At 41.9% G+C, this 25,074-nt stretch overlaps 1 protein-coding gene across 4 annotated transcripts in view; it reads left to right on the forward strand.

The window, feature by feature from the left end:
* Positions 1 to 210: 210 nt before the first annotated feature.
* The window catches only part of LOC128315341 (uncharacterized), a 139,654-nt gene continuing 114,790 nt past the window's right edge, over positions 211 to 25,074 (forward strand). The window contains exon 1 of one of the 4 annotated variants that reach the window (XM_053221713.1): positions 211 to 816. In XM_053221713.1, coding sequence (XP_053077688.1) covers positions 226 to 816 — 591 coding nt within the window. In that variant the 5' untranslated portion in view covers positions 211 to 225. Of the gene's footprint in view, positions 817 to 1,258; positions 1,394 to 3,336; positions 4,330 to 25,074 lie in introns of those variants that run through there. The other 3 variants (XR_008298094.1, XR_008298093.1, XR_008298092.1) reach the window with 3 other exon arrangements.

Genomic DNA, 25,074 nt, shown 5'->3' on the forward strand with positions numbered 1-25,074 from the left:
GAGGGAGAGCAAGCAAGCAGGGGAGGTTCAGAGAGAGGGAGACAGAGAGAACCCCAAGCCGACTCCAAGCCGGTAGCACAGAGCCCCACTTGGGGGCTGGAACCCAGGAATTGTGAGATCATGGACTGCGGGGAAGACAGGATTCGGATGCCTAACCGACAGGCGCCCCCTGACGCTCAGGGTCGTAATTATTTTTCTATGTATGTTGGATCTCTCACCTTTGTGATGCTCGGTGACAGGAAGAAGCTTGGTCCTGCTAGGTGCCGAGTGCTCGTGCGCGGGTCTTGCAGGTCAGGGAAGAGAAGGATCTGGAACAAGCTGGGCGGCCGGAGACGCTGGAACACAGTGGCTGGATCTTGGGAGTGTCAGGCATCTGCTCATTCCAAGCCCAAACTTAACAGGAAGGCGCGTATTCACCCCGAAGGCAGGGCCGGAGGCAAGCCTGGCCGACCAGCTGGGCTCTCCTCCCATAAGGGACACCTGGGAGCCTTGAAGGCCGGAGGAGCGGGGGACCCCGCCAGGCACGTTGCCACCTTCAGGCTGCCAATCTCAGGACGGTTTACAGCTGTGGGAGCCGCCGACCCAGCAGGCTGTGCAGACGTTTGGGGCGTGCCCTGGGCGCCGCAGGCCTGGCCTCTCCCCGCCCCCACCCGCCCCCGAAGGTTCAAGGACGGCCGGGTGGGGGTGTACTGCGCAGGCACGCGCTGCTCAGGTCGAGGAGCCGCGAGCGTGACCAGGGGAGGCACCTGGAGAGGCCGGGTCACGGAAACTGGTCGGTGGGGTACAGGCTTCTACCTGATTCCGAGTCCAAATCGGGTAAGTGCTCACGCGCTACCAGAAAGCTGGAGCCTCGAGGGGGCTGTGGTCGGGGGGCGCCCGGCGGCCCAGTGGGATAAGCGGTTAAGCATCGGACTTCAGCTCTGGGTCCTGATCTGACGGTCCGTGGGTTCGAGCCCCGCGTCGGGCTCTGCGCTGACCGCTTGGAGCCTGGAACCCGCTTCGGTTCTGTCTCTCTCTCTCTCTCTCTCAAAAATAACAAACCTTAAAAAAAAAAAAGAAAAGAAAAAAAAAGAAAGAGCTTTGGTTGCACGGGGTGGTGGGATGCCTCCACCCAGAAGGGTAGAGATGTGTTGGGGGACCCACCGCAGCTCCACAAACCCCCAGGACCCCAGCGGCCCCCGCAGAGTCGACAGGGTGCATACTGCGCATGTGCGAGCCTGGGCTGCCCGGGGAGCCCAGAAACCGCCAAGCTTGGCGGGTGTAGGGAGAGGCCTGGCCCCTGGTCTCTGAGGGGGCTGGGGGCCGTGGGCAGGGGGCTTCCAGGCGTCTACCCAATTCCCAGCCGTCTCTTGCTCTCATGCGCACGTTGAACCTAAAGCAGACCTCGCAGCAGGTACACTTGCAGGTGAACTTCCTTGCCAGGGGACGCCTGGCTGACGGGCGCGGGGACCAGGAGACCCCTCGGAGCCTTGATGGCCGGGGAAGCTAGTCCAAATGGGGGCCGACTGCCCGACTTTAAAGCAGCCCCCTCAGAAGGACTTACGGGGCGGGCTCCCTCTGCCCAAGAATTCCTGCAGGGGTTTGTCGTCGTTGTAACCTGGACGGGGTGCCTTCACCTTTCTTAGCCTCGGTTTACTTATCTGTCCAATGGGAATAATTGCAGTCCGGCACTCAGGGGGCTGTTGTGAGGAGTAAACGAAATCTATATGGTGCTGACGTTTCCCAGCCACAGAACTCAGCAAGTTTTCTCTCCTCCCAGTTCCTAAAATGGCTTTTTTCCAAACCCTTTTTTTCCTGCTGTTGTAAAATACGGTGGAAAGCAAATATACATCCATCTTAGAAATAACCAGAATGGGAGGCCCAATTTCGCTTTTACCTGGGAAGGCATGTTTCAATTGTAGAAAGCATATGCCCTCTAGATAAAGATGATAACCCAGAATTTCTAAGAAAAGCGGAAGGGGCGTGGGGGTGCAGGAACCTGCATTTTGAAAACGGCTGGAAGAGATTCCAATATAGGTGGTTCACACACCACGCTTGAGAAGTGCTGTCTTGGGAGCCAAGTTTGACCTAATAGTTTCTGGTGATGTTTAAAGGACAATAATAAAACAGGCAACTGCTTTAGAGCTGCTTGAGTTTGCCTTTCCAGGTAAATTGGCAAATCCTCTTCCCTCTTCTTACCACCTGCCTTTCCACCAGTCTCTATATGCTGTGTGTACTTTAGATATTCCAGACCTTACAGATTAGTACCGTTTGCTCATGCTGTTTTCTTTCCTGGAATGTCATATCCTCTGTTTCTCCTTCGGCAAGCTCCTACCCATGCTTCAAGGCCCTACCCAAAACCTCCATCCCCTCTGGGGGGTGTTTACTGCCATAATCAGGCAGCATCCAGTGTTTTTCTCTTGGTGTTTTTATAGCCCACAGCACTTGTCCTGTGAATTAAAATCTTTGTTTATATGTATATGAAGCACAGGATTATGCATATATATCAGGATTAAGCTGTGGCCTGCTTGACGGCAGAGACCACAGCTTGTTCATCTTTTTATTTTTAGCATCTGATGTAGAAAATTGCCACCGATGCGTAGCCTTTACCTGTGCTGACGGACTGTGGTCATCCCTCTATTTTGCACTTCCGTGTTAGGACTCGTGCTCGAATTTTCTCCCTGTGCTTTAGTTACTTCTTTTCTGCTCAGGGCTCTGATGCTAACAAGCTTGTTTCCAACGTAGAGGCCTTGCACCTGCTGTTCCCTCTGCCAGGAAAGTTGTGCTCGTGGGGCTTCTTGTGGCTTATTTCCTTCTCATCCAATTCAGTCTCTGCTCAAATAGCCCGTCCACGGACAGGGCTTCCCTGGCCACCCATTCTGAAGCAGTCACTGCCCTACAGATCACCCTCTAACCTTGGCCTGATTAATTTTCCTTATGGTACTCCTCATCTGAAATTCTGTGTGTGTGTGTGTGTGTGTGTGTGTGTGTGTGTGTGTGTGTGTATACATATACATATCCTTTCTCCATAGAAAGGACAGCGGCTTGTTCATTTTTGTAGCCTTAGCATAAAACAAGCACCCGGTGCAGATAGGGACTTGTTGCATTTTGTTGAATCCGTAATGTTTGCTCTTTCGTAGACAGGAATCCAACGAACGATCAAGTCTCTGTAACAGCTACAGTAGATGCTTGGTGCCCAGCCAAACTTCCCTTAACCACAACCCACTCCCCCAGTTTCCACTGGCTGGTGAAGGCTCACAGCTGTCTCCCCTGAAGGCTGGGAGTGCCTGGAACGGGAGATTGTACATTTCTTCTCCTGGGGCTGACCGTAGCCAATAACTAACTGGTGTGGATGTGCAAAAGGCCAGCACCCCCACCCCCGACTTTAGGCACGGGTGTTGCCGCAGTTTATTTATGTCTTACAGCCCCCTGTGGAACAGGTCAAAGCTAGCATTTCCAGAGAACCCATCTGGATTCCTCGTTTCTTCCCTGCCCCTCCATTGTCCTCCTCCCTTCTCTTTCTCACAGATTTCTCTTGAGAGCTCTTGCCCAGTGAATCATTTGTATCTGAATCCCTGTCTCCGGTTCTGCTTCTAGAGAGCCCAACCCAAGACAGTGGTGTTCCTTGGTGGCATGTAAGACCAGAGTCGATGTCTTTATTTGCAAGGGGGTTGCAAAGTAAAATCACAGCCACAGAATTGTGAGGAAATCTACCATGGATGTTTTTCATGTCCTGGTGGCCAAATTCCCTGTCTCATGTGAAGTAAAGCAATTCTGATTCACACAGTTCTAACTTTGGCCTCCAGTATCAGCGGCCTGACTCGTGGGCTGTTTCCTGATTTTCTAAGTGCTAAAGGCCTTGAGGTTATTATTTTCTTCCATAAACACTACGTGCCTGGCACTGAGTTAGATGAAGGAGTTTCAGTGTGAATAAGATCGGCAGTCTGGAGGCTGAGTCCCGATGATCAAACCATCAGTGGTCGTTTGCTCGATCTCTGCTTGGGACAGTGTGGCTCTGAGTCAAGGCTCTGGGGCCAGAAAGCCTCGGTTCTAAATCAAGGTTCAGGCTCTTCCCGGCAGTGTGGCTCTCCACGTGTGTTTGAACTTCATGAACCTCGTTTTTTCTCCCCCTGGAAAACACACCTGCTTTGTCGGGCTGATCTGAAGACTCAACCACTCAGTCTGGCAGGTGATAAGAGCTGAGTAGGCGCTGGCAATTAGTGTTGGCACAAGAGTCTTTGTCCCTGAAGAACTGTGCTTCGTCTGTTAGGGTGGCCACCGTTGCGGATTCCTCACAAATTGAGAAATCGCCATTGGACCAGGGGACAGAACATCTGGGAGCTTTTTGAGGTAAAGCCTGGAATATCAGTGGATTAACATAACCGTATCTATAAATGTATTGAAAAGCAGGCACGCTAATTATAGCACTTGTGGTATAGATGGCATTAAAAGACCATTTGTAACAGGAAAATAATCAAGAGTAAAAAAGTAATTACTCTCCTGCAGATTTGAAAACAATGCTTCATTTTATTTTAGCAGCGGCCTCCAGAAAATAGTTGCAGGGGGAGGGTCATTTGTAAGCCTCTGGTCTAAAGTCTGTCTCAGCCGTGAGCCTTGTTTCTGAAGGGGAAACTGAGGATGGGAGTGACATCGTTGTTCAGACCATCTTACTTTCCACACTAGCGAAAGCCGTGCTGCTGTGCATCCGTGCCTTGCTCGTCAAGTGCTCTTTTAATTGGGTGAGAAAGCTAGTACTGAAAGACAAGAAAAATGTTTTGTTGAAGCCTGGATAAATAAATCAGAGTTCATTTTTGTTTTCAGTGAGAACAAACCATTTGCCACGCTTTTCGTCTTGACTTACAGCTTTTCACTTGTGCGTTATCTAAACGTGTGCCCGGGAGATGATCCAGTCTCTCCAGATCCACAAATGGGGAAAAGCACTTTTCCACAAGGCAGTTTGGCCCCTAACCCTGGGCAGGCAAGATGGAGACCCTGAGGGTCTCGGCGTTTGTGCCGCCTAAGACCCATGCGCTGCATCGGATGCCTTTGTTGGTTTTTTTTTTTTCCCTGCTACAAAACCCCAAAGAAATGTATGGTTTTCCTTAAGAGGAGGGGATTGCATCGGAGAGAATTCTGCTCTCAGAAAACAAAGCGCTCTGTTAAGACTCAACATCTTGTTCCTACTTGTCCTCATTTCCGGAGTCAAGAACTCGGTCCTAATTTGGAAGGCCTAAGTTATTATTATCAGAGGCCTGCCCTCAATGCACCCTGCCTCCCTGGGGGCATCCTGTACTTCTTAGCTTTGGACACAATGGCTACTTTGCGGTCGCTAGGGTTATGTCTGCATCTTCAACATCTACGAAGTGGCTGACGGCAGGCTCCCTCCCTTCCCTGGAGAAGGGCAGCATTCTGCCAGTCTCTGCTGTTACCTGATCTGTTTCTCTTTGAGGACTCCTGTCTGAGGGACCAGCTGCTTCTCTCGTCCCCCTGAGCTTTGCACTCAAATTAAAAGCTGAGTAGCTATGGAACGGAGACTATGGCAATAGCTAGAGCTGGTGAGTTACTGAGCTCAGGAGGCCAACTGTAGTTCTTTGAGTTGGAATAAATACCTAAAACTTTTAATAGGTTCTGCTGCCTTTGGCCCTGCCTATTACAACATCCTTGAAATTAAACACAGATTTGCATTTCATTTGGGGAAAGTTAGAGCCCTGAGGACCCCACTTGATGATTTCCTTTTCTCCCCCCTCCCTCTCTGGGACGAAGCCTTTCCTGAGGTTAGGCTTGCGTTCCCGTGAATTAATTGCGAATCTGTGTTTTCACTGTGGCACTGGGTGCAAAGATCTCTTCCATATCTGTCTCTCGTGCCTGCGCACCGAGGTGGTAACCTGAGGACAAGGGTCGGACCTGCCTTTTTGCTCACCTCCCTCAATCTCTAAACCCTCGCAGGTGGTTTTGGATGAAACCATCATTGTTTATTGCTGCATTAATTTATAAAAGAAGGAAGGTCAGTTTCTTAAAATTGAAATACAGGTGATGGATATCAGTTTTTTATTTTTAATTGAAATATAGGTGACAGACAATGTATTAGTTTAAGGTGTGCAACATAGTGATTGAAGAATTCTGTACATTATGCAGCGTTCACCATGGGCGTCACCATCACCTGTCACCGTACAACGTTGTTACAATATTATTGACTATATTCCCTATGCTGTACTTTTCATCCCTATGATTTATTTCTTTTATAATTGGAAGTTTGTACTTCTTAATCCCCTCCGCCTATTTCACTCATCCCTCTACCCTCCTCCCCTCTGGCATCCACCCATTTGTGCTCTGTATTTATAAGTCTGTTTCTTTTGTTCATTTGTTTTTTCGATTCCACATACGGGGGAAATCCCATGGCCTTTCTCCGACTTCGCTCAGTTAGCCTAATACTCTCTAGATCCATCCACGTCACAAGTGGCAAGATTTTGTTCTCTTTTTATGGTTAAGTAATATTTGTGTGTGTGTGTGTGTGTGTGTGTGTGAGAGAGAGAGAGAGAGAGAGAGAGAGAGAGAGAGAGAGAGAGAAAACCACATCTTCTTACTCCATTATCTATTGATGGACACTTAGGTTGCTTCCCTATCTTGGTTATTGTAAATACTGCTGCAGTAAACATAGGCATGCCTGTGTCTTTTCACATGGGTGTTTTCATTTTCTTTCGGTAAATACCCAGTAGTGAAATTGCTGGGTCACGTGGTATTTCTACATTTACTTATTTATTTTTTGAGGAGCATCCATAGTGCCTTCCATTCTGGCTGTGCCAATTTATAATCCCACCGACAGTACACAAGGGCTCCCTTTCTTCTGCATCCTTGCCAATCCTTCCCATCCTTGCCTCACTATTTCTTGTCTTTTTTATCCTAGTCCTTCTGACCGGTGTGAGGTTAACATCTCATTGTGGTTTTGATTTGCATTTCCCTGATGATTAGTGATGTTGAATGTCCTTTCATGTGTCTGTTAATCATCTGTATTTCTTCTTTGGAAAAATGTTCGGGTCCTCTGCCCATCTTTAGATTGAATTGTTTTGTTTGGTGTTGAGTTGTATGAGTTATTTATATATTTTGTATGTGAACCCCTTGTCAGATGTATCATTTCCAAATATGTTCTCCCATTTGGTGGGTCCCTCTTCATTTATCGATGGTTTTCTTCACTGCGTAAAACCTTTATAATTTCATGGAGTTCCAGTAGTTTATTTTTGTTTTTGTTTCCCTTGCCTCAGGAGACAGATTCAGAAAAATATTGCCAAGACTGATGTCAAAGAGATAATAGGTCCGTGTTTTCTTTTATGAGTTTTCAGGTCTGACGTTTAGGTCTTTAATCCAGTTAGTTTAAGAAAGGGTGTAAGAAAGTGGTCCAGTTTCCCTGTTTTGCAGGTAGCTGTCCAGATGTCCCCAAACCATTTGTTGGAGAGACTTTTACCTGTTACGTATCCTTGCCTCCTTTGTCATAGGTTAATTAGCCATATAGGAATGGTTTATTTCTGGGGTCTCTATTCTCTTCCATTGCTTTATATGTCTGTTTTCGTGCCGGTGCCGTGCTGTTTTAATTAGTATAGTTGTTTAGTACAGTTGTTTAGTACTATAGTTGTTTAGTACAGTTTGAAATCTGGGATTATGATACCTTCATCTATGTTCTTTTTCAAGATTGCTTGAGAAAAAGGGTCTTTGTGGTTCCGTACAAATTTGGGGGGTCATGTGTTCTAGTTCTGTTGAAAATATTACTGGTATTTTGACAGGGATTTACTGAATCTGTATATTGATCTGTGTTGTATGGACATTTTAATGATATTAATCCTTCGAGTCCATGAGCATGATATAACTTTCCATTTATTTGCATTGTCTTCAATTTTTTCCATCAGTCTTACAGTTGACAGAGTACAGGTCTTTTACCCCTTGGTTACATTTATTTCTAAGTATTTCATTCTTTTCAATATTATTATAAGTGGAATTTTTTTTCTTTTTTGCTAGTTCATTATTTGTGCATAGAAATATGACAGATTTCTGCATATTGATTTTTGTATCCTGCGACTTTACTGATTTCACTAATTGGTTCTAATAGTTCTTCGGTGGAGTCTTTAGGAGTTTCTCTATTATCATGTCATCTGCAAATAGAGTTTTACTTCTTTCCTTCCATTTTGGATGCCTTTTATTTCTAGTATAACTGCGGTGTCTAGGATTTTCAGTACTATGTTGAATAAAAGTGGTGAGAGTAGACATCCTTGTCTTGTTTCTGATCTTAGAGGAAAAACTTTCATTTTTTCACCATTGGGTATGATAGCTGTGGGTTTGTCTTATACGGCTTTTATCGTGTGGAGGTATGTTCCCTCAGTATCCATTTTGTTAAGAGTTTTTATCATGAATGGATATTGAATTTTGTCAGATGCTTTTTCTGAATGTATTGAGATTATCATATGAAATTTGTTTTTTGTTTTGTTAATGTGGTGTTTGTGGTTGATTGGTTTGTGGATATTGAATGATCCTGGCATCCCTGGAATAAATTCCACCCACCATGGTGATTAATGTGTTTTAAAAGTCAGCTTGCTAATATCTTGTTGAGAGGTTTTGCATCTATGTTCATCAGGGATATTGGTCTGTAATTAATTCTTTAAACGTTTGGTGGAATTCACCTGTGAAGTCCTATGGTCCTAGAATTTGTTTGTTAGGCGTTTTTGATTTCTGATTCAGTTTTGCTAGTAGTAATCCATCTGTTCATGTTTTCCATTTCCTTCTGATTCTGTGTTGGAAGATTATTTGTTTCTAGGAATTTGTCCATTTCTTCCTGGTTGTCCAATTTGTTGGCATATAATTTTTGTAGTAGTCTCTTAACTACCTTGTGTTTCTGCGGTGTCAGTTCTAACTTTTCTTTCATTTATTTTGAGTTCTCTCTCTTTTTTTCTTGGCTAATCTGGTTAAAGGTTTATAGATTGTGTCTTTTCAGTTAGCCAGCTTAGTTTCATTGATACTTTCTACTGTGTTTTAAGTTGCCATTTCATTTGTTTCTGCTCTACTCTTTATTATTTCCTTCCTACTGCTGATTTTAGGGTTTCTTAATTTTTCTTTTTCTAGTTCTTTTAGGTAGACATTTAGATCGTTTGATATTTTTCTTGTTTCTTGAGGTAGCCCTGTATTGCTATCGTCTTCCCTCTCAGAACTGCTTTTTCGGTGTCCTAAGAAATTTTGAACCATTGTGTTCCCATTTTCATTTGTTGTTAGGCATTTTATTTCTTCTTTGATTTCTTCACGGACCCATTGGTTGCCTACTCGTATGTGGCTTTGTTTCTTCTTACGAGATGATTTCTAGGTTCATAGTGTTGTGGTTGGAAAAGTTTCTTGATACGATTTATAATCTTCTTATGTTTATTGAGCCTATTTTTGTGGCCTGATGTGATCCATCCTGGAAAATGTCCTATGTGCTCTTGAAAAGAATGTGTATCCTTCTGTTTTTGGATGCCATGTTCTGTGTATATCTCTTAAGTCCATCTGGTCTAATGTATCATTCAAAGCTGCTGTTGCCTTGTTGATTTTCTGTTAAAGTCCCTTACTACTATTGCATTATTGGCAATTTCTCCTGTCATATTTGTTTCATATATTTAGATGTTCTATGTTGGGTGCATAGATACTTACAATTGCTATAGCTTCTTCTTGGATTGATCCCTTTTTCATTATGTAACGTCTCTTGTCTCTTTTTTTTTTTTTTTTGCCTCGTTATAGGATTTGTTTTAAAGTCTATTTTGTCTGATGTAAGTGTTGATACTCCAACTTTTTGTCTGTATCCAATTGCACGGGATATCTTTTTCCATCCCTTTACTTTCGGTGTGTGTGTGTGTCCTCAGGTCTGAGTTGAGTCTTTCATAGGCAACTACAGTCATCTATGTCTTCTTATTTTTTTAACCCATTCAGTCGCCCTATGTCTTTTGATTAGAGTATTTATACCATTTACAATTAAAGTAATTATTGACAGGTATGTGGTTGTTGCCATTTTGTTAACTGTTTTCTGGTCATTTTTGTAGTTCCCTGTTCCCTTTTCCTTCTCTTGTTCTCTTCCTTTGTGGTTGGATGACTTTCTTCAGTATTGTGCTCAGATTTCTTTGGCTTCATTGTTTTGTGAACATATCACAGGTTTGCATGTATTTTTCCCATTTCTTCACTGGATTACTTGGTTTTTTTTGGTGTTGAGTTTGATAAGTTCTTTATAGCTTTTGGGTACTAACCCTTTATCCGATATGCCATTTGCAAATATCTTCTCTCATTCTGTCAGTTGCCTTTTAGTTTTGCTGATCATTTCCTTTGCTGTGTAGAAGCTTGTTTATCTCGATGAAGTCCCAGTAGCTCATTTTGTTTGAATGTGGCCTCCTTTTTATGTCTTTAGTTGTGGAGTCGGCTTTGTCAGCCTCAGGTTGTATTCAGAGTTAGTTGCATAACGTCTAGTTGATCTCTTTTGTGTCTGTGGGATGAGGTGAGCCCAGGATCCTCCTCCTCTGCCATCTTCTCTCTCCAGATGATCAGTTTTTGAGTAGTGGCTACATGCATAGCTACAAAAAATACAAAAGAAAGTCAAAATAAAAATAGCTTTATATATCGTTATTGAAGACTCACTACATTTGTGGCCCATGTTCTAAATTATTTACATCTAATGCATCCATTTACCCATGTAACTCTCTTTTGAAGAAGGTTCTATCATTATCCCCATTTTGCAGATGAGGAAACTGAGGTCTAGAGCTAGGATGTAAAAGAGTTGGGGTGAAAACTCTGGCCATTTGGTTCCAGAGCTCATGCTCTTAAATGTTACGTAGTTTAGAATTTTAGTCTACATGCCTTTGCCTGATTTTCAAGAATTTTATTTTTGAGACAAGATTTATGAAATAAGTTAAAGGATCATTTTGAGGCATCCAGTGAATCTCAATCAGGAAGTGTAAGTAGATTGTTAGTACTGAAAAAGAAGCCGTGGAAGCTGGTGGCTTCACAGAGTAGGGGCGGGGGGATTTTGTGAGTGGGCAAAGCAGACGAAAAGGGAAAAAATGATGATGATAAGAGAAAAGAAACCATTCTGTCTACTTCCACAGAATGTGTTATTTCTGGGGAGGACTGGAGGGATGGGCACAAAAGGATGAATGAAAGGATGAATGGCAAGGCCAGGAACCAAAGAGTCAAATGGGAAAAGATCACCTCATCCTAGGGGGGCATGGCTGAATCCCCATTGGGCACCTGTTGTTGCCTGATCAAGTGAGACCTTTGCTTGCTGGGGCCTGGCTTCTGGGTACCCAGAGGCATTTTTCTGAGCAGGATGGTGGCAAGAAAGTTGCCTTCAGAGAGGCTGTGGGTTCCAGTTAACATGCTGTGACTCTGCCATGTGAGGAATTGGGAGGGGATCACCGGGCCACCAACCCAATACAAAACTGAGGCTCTAAAAAACTGAGGTACTGGGATAACCAGAAAATGGGCAGGCTGAGGATTCTGAGCTTGCCCCAGCTAGGGCACAGGCAGGGCCCTAAGGCTGTGGCTTGGCTCTAGGACTGAGGAGTAGGAGACCCTGAACCAAGGCTTGAGGAGAAAAAACATACTCTGAAACCCTTATTTGGTCAGGCGGGTAATGAGACCTCTCATCGAGGCTGATGTTTAGATAGTCAAAGGGATCTGAAAATAGAGAATTTGAAGCCAGCATGAGTTCATAATCCAGGAGACAAATGAAATCATGATGTTACAAGTAAAGGTGGGAGAATAGGTGAGAACTGGGACACAGACGTACATTTGAGACTTGACTAGGATGTGGGACCTATGGCTAGAAATCATTTTACAGGGAATCTGAGGCACTTCCGTGAGTGGTAAGGAAGCTGTTAGGGCTGATTTGGGTATCGTTGGCCAGAGTTTGGCAATGATACTGTTTAAAAGGTCCAGATATATTGGGGGCTTTTTTTGTAAATTTGTAAAATTTTATAATAAAATTTTTATTTGTGGAATTTATTATCAGTTTTCACGTGGAAATATTGTTATTTGTAAAATGTGTATATCTATACATGTCTTAAGATCGGCTCTCAGAAGGAAGATCTTGATAAAGGTATTCATCTGCAAGTGATTAGTGGTTTCCAGAAGAAACCAGTAAGGGAGAAAGGGGTAGGGTGGAAGAAAGAACTAAGCAAGGTCTTGGTGAAAGACCAGCTTTGGACGGACTCTTAGGGAGCCCAAATTGCAACCCAGATCTGGCTTAACCTGAGATAAAGGAGCCTGACTTTTGTACCCCTGTGCCAGTTCGTCATTGGCCTGTGGCCGCCCAAGGCAGAAGGAAATGGGTAGAAGAACATACAACCCCAGAGAAAGCAATCCTGCCTGAGAAAAGGCGCCTGGGAGCCACTCGCAGCCCACACTCCCACGGCTGGCAGCGTGTGCCTAGGAAGGTGCCTGGATAGGGTGCCACTCCCACCCACTGTAGTACATGAGCAAGTGCACGTGTAGGTGCGGGAAGGGCACTGCCTCTATTTTCTGAAAAGTTCTTGGTGGAGATTGTACCGAGGAAAGGGCTGGAAAATAATGATCTGACTCCATGTGTTGGAGCGTGGCTGACCTTGGAGAAGCGACCTTCCCCTTGTTGCATGCTTTCCAGGGCCTGGTCCTGGCGGGCCTTGCAATATCCCTACTGTTCAGAGCATGCAGACGCCTCCCTTAGATTTGCTCACACCTCTGTTATCTCCTACTGTAAGCCCATTTCCCCCCACCCATTGGCCTCTAGCCACTACCAGCAGTATTTGCTCATCCTCTTTCAGCTTGTTTGCTCCCTTGGATGAGCTATTAGAGTCACCTTCAGCACTTCTGATTAGCGTTCAGTTGTTTTTCCTCACAGGCGACTTTAACACCCTTGCTGGAATCCCGTTTGCTGGAGTGTAGGGAATAAGGCACGTTGCTTCGATACCTGACCAATCCAATACAGTTCTAGACACAGGGGGAACCGTTAACCGAAGTCTGTAGATGTATTTGTGGTAGCCTTCTTGTCCTCGAAGACTGGATACGGATTTTCTGCATGTGCTCCGTAAGTTGAGAAAGCTATGATGCAGCATTCATTTGGGAATGAAGAAGAGAAGAGAGGCTAAGGTGTGTCCCTATTTCAGACTAGCTCCACCCCCCTTCCCCATACAAAGTGGGTCAAAGATTGCTTGATGTGATAGACTATTCAATCAGACCAACAGAAAACCTTCCTATTTAGCCAAATCGTACTGCTATATTCTGAAATAGCACCCGAAACCTTAATCAAAAGGAACAATTCCTTAAAATAACTTGAAAACACTCTATTTAAACTTCTACTTTCCACAAATTAGAAGGCAGGGATTGGATTTACCCCTCTTGCCTGAAACAACTGAAAGCTCAAACAGAATATACGAAGTTGTGTTTGTTGCTGAGTGGACGTCAGGCAGAGCAGGGCAGTGATTCCCGAGAGTCCAGGAGAATGGCGAAAAATTAGGGGAGCTCTTTGGCTGGCTTGGGCTTACCAGCTGGACATTTTCTAGGCCACCAAGAGAGGAAACCCGCCTGGAGCCCAGGGCTCCTTCTGATGGATGAGATGCAAAGATGCCCTCATCTGTCCTCTTCATTGGAAGTCCGGTGGGGCCAAAGCGTTTAGTTTGCAGAACAGAAAGACAAACGCAGGGAAACAGTCACAGAGATCTACACAGGAACCCCTTTTAGTCTTCAACTGAGTTCTAATCAGCGCATGGATATGAGGCGGCTGCCCAAAGTCAGGGAAAGAACCATTTGAAAAAAAGAAGAGATTCTCATGAGCTTACGCAGGGCCAGGCTAGAAGAATTCATAGTCCTACCCAGGAACCTCGTAATGCATGGGGTAGAGTACTCAGAAGGCTGTTGCCTCAGTATTGCTGAAAAAATCAGCCCCAGATCAGAGGCCATTCCGATGCTGGCTAAGAAAGCTTACAAATAAGTCTCGAAGGATCAAACTCTTTTCAGATAACTGCGTCCTTGAACAAAGATCAAGAATATCTACAGGATTTCACAAATGTCGAGTCCTCAACTACGTAAAATCTACATCATCTGACATCAACAAAGAATTACCAAGCAAGACAAGAAGCAGGAAGAAAAATGATTTGTCGCGAGGAGAAGTTTAATCTATAGAAATAGATGCAGAAATGATACTATTGATTGAAATAGTAGGTAAGTATATGAAAGCAATTATTATATTTAATCTGTCCAGGAAGGTAGAGAGTTTATTGAGATTAGGTAGACACAAAGCAAATAGAAAAGAGAACTGTGTCACATCTCTAGTGATAAGAAATGCAATGCCTGTGAGGAAAAATGCACCAAGTGGGGAAAGCAGCTGATTAGACATTACAGAAGACAATGTTAATGAATGGAAGACAGCAAGACAAGCTCGCCAAAATGGAACAGCAAAAAGGCTGGACAATGAACGGAGCCCAACGGGTGAGCCGTGGGACCACTTCAGCCTTACACGCATTAAATTAGAGTCCCGAAGGATGAGGGTAGGAGGAATGGAAAACCATTACTCAAAAATATACAATAGGCTATTATTCAGTCATAAAAAAGGAAGTCTTGCCCTTTGCAGCATCATAGATTGATCTAGAGGATATCATGCTAAGTGAAAAAGTCCATCAGAGAAAGATAAATACCATATGATTTCACTCCTACGTGGGACTTAAATCTTAAATCAAAAAATGGATGGACGAAAACAAAAAGGCAAACAGACTCTATAGAGAACGAACTTGTGGTTGCCAGAGGGCAGGTGGATGGAGGGATGGATGAAATAGAAGAAGGGGAATAAGAGTAAAGAATCGAATCATAATACTGTACACCTGAAACTGATGTAATACTGTATGTTGATAATACTTGAATTAGAAAGGAGAAATAAATGCCATTTCCCCCCAAATTTGATAGAAACCATAAGCCCGCAGAACCCCAAATAACCCAATTATCAACATGAAGAGTCACACGAAGGTATCTCTTAATTTAATTTCTTAGAAAGCAGTATTAAAGTGAAAAGCTTAAAAACAGAAGGAAAATGACGTGTTAATACAGAGAAATACAGAGAAGATCGAAGGTAGACTCCTCATTAAAAACAAAGCAAGAAAATGGTGAAGCATGTTTTTAAGAAGAGAGAGAAAACATGTGAAAGGAAGCTGTTCATCTAAAATTCTATACCAGGTGAAAATGTCTTTCAACAGTAAAGCTGAACCAGACTTTTTCAGACATAGAAATATAAATTTATTCTCTACAGACCTGCACTACACAAAATGTTGAGGGAAGTCCTCGAGACAGAAGGAAAAGGATACAGATAGAAATCTGAATCCACATAAAGGAATGACGATAACCAGAATGGAAATAATGCATTATAAGTAGAAAGATAAAAAAAGATCTTTCTCATTTTTGAATTACTAGTAAAGATAATTGTTAAAAGTAAAAATAATAGCAATGTAATGTGGGGGATAATACCATAAGTAGTAGTAAAATGTATCACAGAAATATGGTATAGGCCGGGAGGGGAGAAATAGAAGTAAATTTTCTTCAGTTTCACACCATATGTGAAGTGGTATAATATTATTTGAAGATAGAAGGTGATAGGCTAAAGGCATATAGTATAAACCGATAGCAATATGGTAAAAAAGAGATATAGAAAATAAGCCAATAAAAGAGATCAAATCAAGTAAGACAAACAATGAATACAAAAAAAGAGAAAGAAGAACAAAAAAACATGGGGAAACAACAATGTGGTTGATTTAAATTCAAATAAATATCAATAATAACACTAATATAAATGCTGTATACACAACAATTAAAAGTTAGAAATGATCAAATTGGATAAAATAATAAGCCCCTACTGTAGGATGCTAATAAGAAATTCACTTTAAATGTAATAAGAAAAAAATATGTTAAAATTAAAACATTGGGAAAACACATACAATGCTGATAGTAATCAAAAGAAGCTGGAGTGGCTTTATTTATTTATTTATTTATTTATTTATTTTAATTTTTTTTTAACGTTTTATTTATTTTTGAGACAGAGACAGAGCATGAATGGCGGAGGGGCAGAGAGAGAGGGAGACACAGAATCGGAAGCAGGCTCCAGGCTCTGAGCCGTCAGCCCAGAGCCCGACGCGGGGCTTGAACTCACGGACCGCGAGATCATGACCTGAGCTGAAGTCGGACGCTTAACCGACTGAGCCACCCAGGCGCCCCTGGAGTGGCTATATTTAAATGATAAAATATATTTTTCAACAAAATATATTAGCACGGATAAAAAGAATCATTTCATAATGTTTTCAAGAGAATATACTAATCCCAAACTTTTATGTACCTAATAAAAATTACAAAACGCATTAAGCAAAAACTGATATGAGTGAAAGGAGAAATATACAACTTGATGATAATTTTCAGAGATTTGTAACTCATTTTCTCAGAAATTATTAGTGAAAGTAGACTGAAATCAGTAAGGATATGGAAGACTTGAACAACGTGGTCAGCCAACGGTACCTAATTCACCCTTGTAAGTACTCCATCCAACAAGAAAAGGACACAGAGTTTTGAAGTACACATGGGATATTTACTAAGACAGCCACATTTTGTGTCATGAAGCAGATCTCAATGAATTTAAAAGTATTTGAAGCATACAGAGGGTCAAGTTAGAGACCAACAGCAGAAAGTTCCCTAGGAAGTCCCTAAAATTTAGAAGCTAAAGAAGATATTTCTAAGTTATCTGTGGAGCAAACAAACAAAAACTCAAGAAGGAGATGAAAAACCATACATAAAAATATGCGATATGCAGTTAGAGCAGCATTTGGAGAGAGATTTATAGCATTAAATATTAGGAAAGAGGATTCAGGATTCAGCTCAGGATTCAGGATTCAGCTTAAGAAAGAAAGAAAATAAGAGAAATTGGACCCAGAGCAAGCAAAAAGAAAGACAAAAGGAAAGTAAGAATGGAAAACAATGAAATATAAAACAGAAAAACAATAGAGAAATATCAGTGAAACAAAAATCTAGAGTTTTGAGATCATTAAAATTGATGTACTCAGACTGATCAAGGGAAAAAAGATACATAAATTATCAATGTCAGGAATGAAAAAGGTGACATCACAATAGATTGCGTAGATATTGAAAGAATAATGGGCAAATATTATGAACAACTTTATGGCATTAAATTTGGCAATGTAAATGAAATGGCAGATTCCTTGGAAGACAGACAGCCAAAACTCTCTCAAAAGGAATAGATAACTCCAGTACCTCTATTCTGTTAGAGAAATTGAATTCCAGACACACATGGCTTCAGTGGTGAATTCTACCAAACATGGAAAGAAGGACGTAATAATAATTCCAAAAACTTCTTTTATAAAATTTAAGGGGAGAGACTACTTTGCAACTCATTCCATGAATCCGGCATTTTCCTGATACCAAAGCCAAGCAAATACATTATATGGAGAGGAAGCTAAATACTTTAAACCTCATTAACACAAAGTACAAATTCTCAAAAACATTTCAGTCAATTAAACAATATATAAAAAGGAAATGGCATCCTAAGTGAGGTCTCTCCCAGGAATGCAAGGTTAATTGAACATTTTCAAACCAATCAATACAATTCACTGTATCAAGAGACTGAGGAAAACAAATGTGATCATCTCAACAGAGAACAAGTATTTGGCAAAATCTGTAATCCATTCTGGATAAAAACCCTCATCAAGCCAAGAGGAGAAGAAAATGTCCTTAACTTGGAAAAAGGGCATCTACAAAATGCCTGTAGCTACCATCCAATTAAATGGTGGGAGACTTAATGCTTCCCTTCCAGAATAAAGAACAAAGCACGAATGTCTCCTTTTACCACTTTATTTGACGCTATACTGGAGATTCTACCTTGTGCAGTGTGCAATAAGAATGAAATGAAATGCATCCAGATTGGAAAGGGAGAAGTAACATTATTTGAAGACAACGTGATTGTATAGAATGAGTGTACCCTTACGTACAAGTTTTCAGGAGATGAGACGAATATTCAAAATTACCTGTATTTCTTTATCCTAGAAACAAATGATTTAAGAGTGAAACTTAAAGATGCCTTTACTGTAGCATCAAAAACTTGAAATTATTGGGGAAAGTCTTGCAACAGGTACCCTGTTTCTGAGTTAAGTACCCTGGACAGTGACCTGTTTTCAGCAATCTTCCCTCACTCGCAGTCCAGAGGGCTCAACATTCCTTTCCTGACCGCTCCATCAATACTGTGCTCGTCCACATCACCAAAGCCTCCCATGCTGACAAGTATATTTCCTCATTTAGAAAAACATTGCCATTCTTTGTTAATCTCTTTATTACCTTTTGTTCATCTCTTTTGGTTCTTTTAATACCGTCAGACAAAAATTTTTGTAAATTTCCTGGATTCCATTTCAGGTTCTCCATTGTTATGTTGTTTCCTTCCTTTAACGAGCGTTTGCAGATTTGGCCGTTGAATTATATGTGTTGCATTAAAAGCTGAACTCATCAGGTGCCTGGGTGGCTCAGTCGGTTAAGCGACTGACTCTTGATTTCCGCTCAGGTCATGATCTTGCAGTTGGTGAGTTTGAGCCCCGCACTGGGTTCTGTGCTGACCGTGCGGAGCCTACGTAGGATTTTTTTTCTCTCTCCCTCTCTCTCTGCCCCTCCCATGCACTCTCTCTCTCTCTCTCTCTCTCTCAAAATCAATACATAAATAGACTTAAGAAAATGGACGCATATTATAGGGAGGATGCAACAAGAAGAATTTATATTCTAAGGAAACATGTGAATTCTCTATGAAAATGTGGTAGGGCAACGTGGAGCCAGGGTGGCATTGCACCCAGTGGGAAGAGCATGAACAAAATATGAATACGTAAGGCAGCTATGTGAGTAAAATATTTGGCTTTTGGTTGAGGCCAAATATTGAGGTATTTGGCATCTAATTCATAGACTTTCTGTCTAATGCTCTACGTGCCATGATGCTAGATGTCAAATGTTTGAATGACTCACTATCCTGAGTTCATATTTAATGAGCTCCTATAGCCACATTCTGAACCTCACAATCACTGAAATCTGTTCCCTTGCTTCTGAATCATAAATTTAGATGTTCCAGTTTCTGATCACAGTTTCCAGTCATTTTAGGCTGCTCACCGAGTTTCCATCTTGCCCTCTACTCTTTGACCTCACCTTACCCCCTGGCTGCTCTAACTTCTCTCTTTTACGTCTCCTGTTTTTATTTGCTTACCTATCCATCCTGAAACCCTCAAGCCATGGCCTCGACCTTTCTTTTTCCTTTGACGGTGTTCTCAGTTTTCTCATCCCTCTGGCCCTTTGGTGCATCTCTGCGCATGTGCTCCGGCTTCCAGTGTCTCAGAACTGATCTGACTTCTGCAGAAGTAAACACCAAGAAGGATACACCAAGTAAACTCACACACATACACAAGGCATGTGTCTATAAACTAGCAGGCCATCTTATTCTGTGTGTGGATGTGTGTGTGTGTGATCCGTGTGCAGTGTTGGGGCTACTCATGTTCTCAATCCAACGTCTCTTTTCTCCTGGTGTGGAGACATCTGCAGTTTTGCGATTGGAGGATTGTGTGGTTAGTATGGTGTGCGAGCAAGAGTTTTGGTCTCTGGGACTGGAATATTTTGTGCCAGGCAGGCACTTTGTGGTCATTTCTCCAGGGCACCCACTTGCCTTAGAGGACTGGATGGACACGGACAATATTTGTCTCCCTAACTTTCCTGTTTTCCCCACTGTTTCCTGGCCCAGCCAGTTGCTGCTTCTTGGACCATTCATGTTTAGATGTATTTCTACCTTCACTCAGGATGATGCCACATCTCGCAGGCCTTGGAATCGTTTTCTCTCTTTAAGGCAACTTTCCCTGTCTTTGTTTTGAACCATTACATGCCGATTTTTTTCTTTTGGTGCTTATTTTCTAAATTCTCAGCATCCTTCATATGGCTGCTCTCAGGTACTGACTGTCGCATAACAAACATAAGCCCTTACACACACACACATGCACACACAGAGAATATTCACCAATAGTTACGCAAACAAATATGTTCGGTGCAAAAAAGATGAGGGGCATCACCGGCTACATATTTTATGGCAGCACAGACACGGATGTCACCAACTTAGTTAAATGACACCGTGAGTCACAAGAAACTAGTGGTACTAAAGGAAATAGGGGATATTTCACACTGTTTGACAAGCTATGATTGCAGCTCATGCTCAAATGCAGGATAATGACAGTAATGTACACCAACTAGAGGTAATGGATGCTCCCCTTTTCCCTCATGGTCTGTCCGCTCTTATATATGCCAGTTGTCACTATCCCTCATGCAGCAAATTGGAAGCAAAAGTCTGTTGCAAACGAACATGGAAAGAACGTAGATAAAACTGGGGACAGGAAACTCTATCCCTTAGGACATTTAATGTAAAAAAAAAAAAATCAGATACTCCCTGGACTCCTGGCTCATAAAAAGGTTTGAGGACCGGTTCAAACCCACATCTGCTGAGAACCAAGTAGGCGAAAAGTGCTGTAGTGAATATTAAAGAGGAGGCTCAGATAAAGTACGATTTGGTCTTTGATAGAAAAAATGCTCACAAAGAAGTAGTTGATAAATAGATAATTTTAGAAAAGAATCCGTATCAGAAGTATACCTTGCACATACAATTTATCCTAGAGAAGCAGATCCACGTTTTGAGATTGGACTCTACTCATTTTTCTCAGGATTTGGTCCCCAGATCTCCTTCTGTATAACTAACAAGAGAAGAGAAACTTAAGTCATCTCCCTGGGGGCTTCATAGATGTGATCTCACTTTAGGTCTTTTGGCGAATTTATACTACATGAGCTAATCCTCAATTACATAAGCTCGAGAAAAGAGCCTTTAGGTGGCAAGAGAAGTGATGAGTGATGAGCTCTGTCCTTCCCAAAGAAGCAACGAGACCATTTCTAATGTGCGTCCGATAACCACTTACAAAGGAATATAGATTGTTTTCCTTCAACCGCATAGCCCTGATTTAAGAGCCGTTTGAAAGTTCAAGGCGTGAATCATTCTTGTGAGAATAATAACACAGGACTGCCAAAGAGAATATAAGGCCCAGGTGCCCTTAAGCTTAGGACATTTGAATCCCTGTCAGAAATGGTCCTATGAATTAAAGCACTGGTCTGTTCCTTATTGTATGAAGTAAGTCTCTGTCTTCCTGTCACGTACCTGCCTACCTACTTACCCACCAACCATGTGTGAGAGGATGTTTCTGCATTGCTATAGAGGATGGAGTTTACTAGAAATCATCTCTTCTCTCTGGAAAATTTAATCTTGACTTTTTTTTTCAATTCCTATTGAAGTCATCCGAAGAATATTGCTGAGAAGCATGATCTAAGAGGGAGTTCAATCTTACGCTCTTTTCTTTGGTCCCTCATTCACTCGTTCACATGGGACCATTCGGGCTCAGGGGGCAATGATCCAAAGACATAGTCTTTGCTCCTTAGTAGGTCCTAGAGTAGCAAGTTGGATGGATAAATGATACAGGTGCCATTATGCAGGTATTAGGCTGGGATGAGACTGTGGGAGTTTATCCAAGGTCATGTGACATAAGTGCATGTCACGCGCAAGGTCCTGTGACATAAATATCATGGATCGTTTAAGAAACAGCTAGTGTTTTAGAACTTTTGAAATATTAGAGGCCTGATGCTTCAGAGGAAAGGTAGGGATCAGATGATGGTTGTTTTTTGTGATCCGATACAACTGAACAGACTCCGTGCTGAGGGTAACAGGAGCCTTGGTCTGATCAGAACTGCAGTTGGAATGATCCATCTGTCGGCGGGACGTGGAACTGATAGGACAGTAAGTAGGGGGAGCCGGAGACTGGTCAAGAAGCCATTACGATATCCAGGTGGGAAAGATGGAGGCCTGAATGCAGGCAGTGACTGTGGGGATGAGAAGGAAAGAATCTCAAGGGCGTCGAAGAGCTGAAATCAACAGAATGAAATGACAGATGGAAATGGGAGGAAGGGGCATTTGTGGTGCTTTGACTGATAGCTGACCAGCATTCTGGCTTAGTGGCAGAAATGGTCTGGTTTCAGTTTTGATCCAATGCATGAGTCCTTATTACATTTAATTGGTGCTCAAAAATTTATGAAAAATGGGAGAATATTTGTGATGTACATGTCACCTGGGTACTCATGTAGTCCTTCAAAATAAATCTTTTTCTGGGCTGTTGATGCTATTATTATCCAGTGTTTCTGATGCGGAAGGTGAAGCTTAAGGTCATAAATAACCTTCTTAAGGTCACATAGAGCGCATAATGCTACACGTGTCACAAGCCCGTCATTCCCTTCCTGCATGAAGAAGCTTCGAGTAACAACAACAGCAATATTAATAATAGAGAAAACATGGAGCAAAAGGCATGAGAAGTTTGTAAAAGAAATATAAATGGTAAATTAACATGAAAATAGCTTGAACTTCACAATCCAAGTAGTACAGATTCAAAATATTTTAGTGATGTAGTTCTCACAAGGTGCAAATTCGAAGAAAAGGATGTATACCTCCTTGTTTGGTTTATCAGGTAGGCAGGAATTTTTTAGAAAATATATGCAACATTAAGCAAGTCTGGAAATGTTATGTATATGGGGAGATAATACTCTTTTAGCATCAATGTTTTGAAGTATGATAAGTACAGTATATGAATCCTAGGTACACGGCTCTGTGTATTTTCATAAAGGGAATCCATTGTGTTAGCTACTGCTCACATATGCAAGAGCGTGTTGACAGCATTCCAGAAGCTACCCAACCCCCACCATCATCCTACCCAAGGTCACCTCTGTATTTACTTTAACATTATAAATTCATTTTACTGCTTACGGACTTTGCATAAATGGAGTCACATTGTCTTGAATGCCTATTTGCATTCAAGATTATGTTGATGAGGTTTCTCCATGTGCATGTGGCACTATTTTGTTTCACTGCCATTGCTATATAGTATGTGTCCGTGGGACTATATCATTGTTTTATCATTCTGTTGATAACATTGGGATCATTTAACATGTTTGAGGCTATTTTCAATAACATCCTAGCATATGTTTTGGTGAATAATGGTGATTTTCCATAAAAATAGAAATTGAATTCAGGATCTCGGGATAGCCGTATCTTGAGTACATAGTGACAATTTTCCAATGTGATTGTGCCATTTGCAGTCCGACCCGTACTGCAGTATTAAGATACTGTGATGTCAGTACAAAGACAGACATGCTGTAGTATTGTCAACCCTTGGAATTTTTGACATAAATCAAATGGGTATCGAGTGGTATAAAATTGTAGTTTTAACTTTTTTTTCACGTTTATTTTTGAGAGAGAAAGAGAGAGAGCATGAGTGGGGAGGGGCAGAGACAGAGGGAGACACAGAATCTGAAAGCAGGTTCCAGGCTCCGAGCTGTCAGCACAGAGCCCGATGTGGGGCTTGAACTCATGAACTGCGAGATCATGACCTGAGCCAAAGTTGGACACTTAACCAACTGAGCCACCCAGGTGCCCCTGAAATTGTAGTTTTGATTTGCATTTTCTTGTGACTAATTGATCACCATTTCATACGCTTCTTGGTAGTTTGGATATCCTCCTGTAAGTGTCCGTTCACGTCTTTTACCTTTCCTGGATTGTGGACCTTTTATCTTCCTCATGGCAGCGTATCTGTGAGTCCTTTTATGAATAGGTCTAGTCTAAATATCTTCTTTCATTCTTTCGGTTGCCTTTCCGATCTCTTCATGGAATAGTTTACTGAACAAACCTTCTCAATTTTAATGTGACCTAATTTTCAATTTTTTCCCTTTTTGGTAAGTGCTGCTTGTTTCATGTTCAAGAAGACTTCATCTATTCCAAAGTCATGTATCTATTCTCAAAATTTTCTTCTGAAACCATTATTATTTTACTGTTCGTATACAGATCTTTCTGGCATTGATTTTTTTGTCAATCAATGGTGTCAAAATTCATGTTTTTCATATGGATATGTAATTGACTCAGCACCATTTTTGGGGGTTTCTTTTGGGAAAGGACTACGTTTCCTTCACTGTTCTGCAGTAACTTCTTTTACTTACATCAAATGTTCATATATTTGCCGCTAGAATATTCCGTTCCACCAATCTTTTTGTCTGTCTTTGTACTGACATCACAGTATCTTAATTACTGCATCTTTGGAGCAAGTCCTGATGTACGACTGTGTAAATCCTCTAACTTACTCTTAGGTCTTCATCTTTAAGATTGTCATAGATACTTTGGGTAATGCGCATTTTTATATAATTATATTAGAATCAGCTTGTCAACTAAAATTCACCTGCTGAGATTTTGACCGGGACTTCTTAGAGACTCTAGATCAACTTGAGGATGATTGACATCTTTGTAACATGAGTCTTCGTATCCATGAATGTATATAGTCCTCTGTTTGTTTAGATGGTCTTCAATCCCTCTAAGAAATGCTCGGTGGTGTTCAGTGTAATGATATTGTACATCTGTTATATTGGCGTCTAGGTATCTGATGTGTTTTTAATTATATTGGATTATATCATTTGTTGAATTTCATTTTCTAATTTCTTGTTTATGTATAAAATTGATTCGGTATGTTGCTCTTGTATCCAATGATTTTGCTAAATTCACCTGCCAATTCAACTAGTTGTAGATTTCTTTGGATTCTCTGAGTCTTGTCTTTTGCCTTAGAGTCGCTTTATCTGTTTCTCTGGGGACGTTCGGAAGTTACAAAAAATGATTTTGCCATCCCTGCAGCTAATAGCTCCTACCCTTTTACTTTTAATGGTATTCCTTTGCCTAATCATCTCTATGTTGAATCCTTGCGTTTCCTCTTTGAGATCTCATTGCATTGAGGCCATGCTTTTTTTTTTTTTTAAATTTAAATAACTTCATGATCTGTTTACCATCAAATTTCATAGTGTGCTGTTCTTGATATAAATAGTTCACTTGCCTTGAGCTCAGAGAAAGGCTTCCTGGCTTTTCATATGGTAAGCCCGTATGCCACAGGTATTTTTGAGTAGTGACACGGTGTTTATTTTTCGAAAGCACTTGTAGAACTG

The sequence above is a fragment of the Acinonyx jubatus genome, chromosome C2 (assembly GCF_027475565.1).
Source record: "Acinonyx jubatus isolate Ajub_Pintada_27869175 chromosome C2, VMU_Ajub_asm_v1.0, whole genome shotgun sequence".
NCBI classification, from domain to species: Eukaryota; Metazoa; Chordata; class Mammalia; order Carnivora; family Felidae; genus Acinonyx; species Acinonyx jubatus.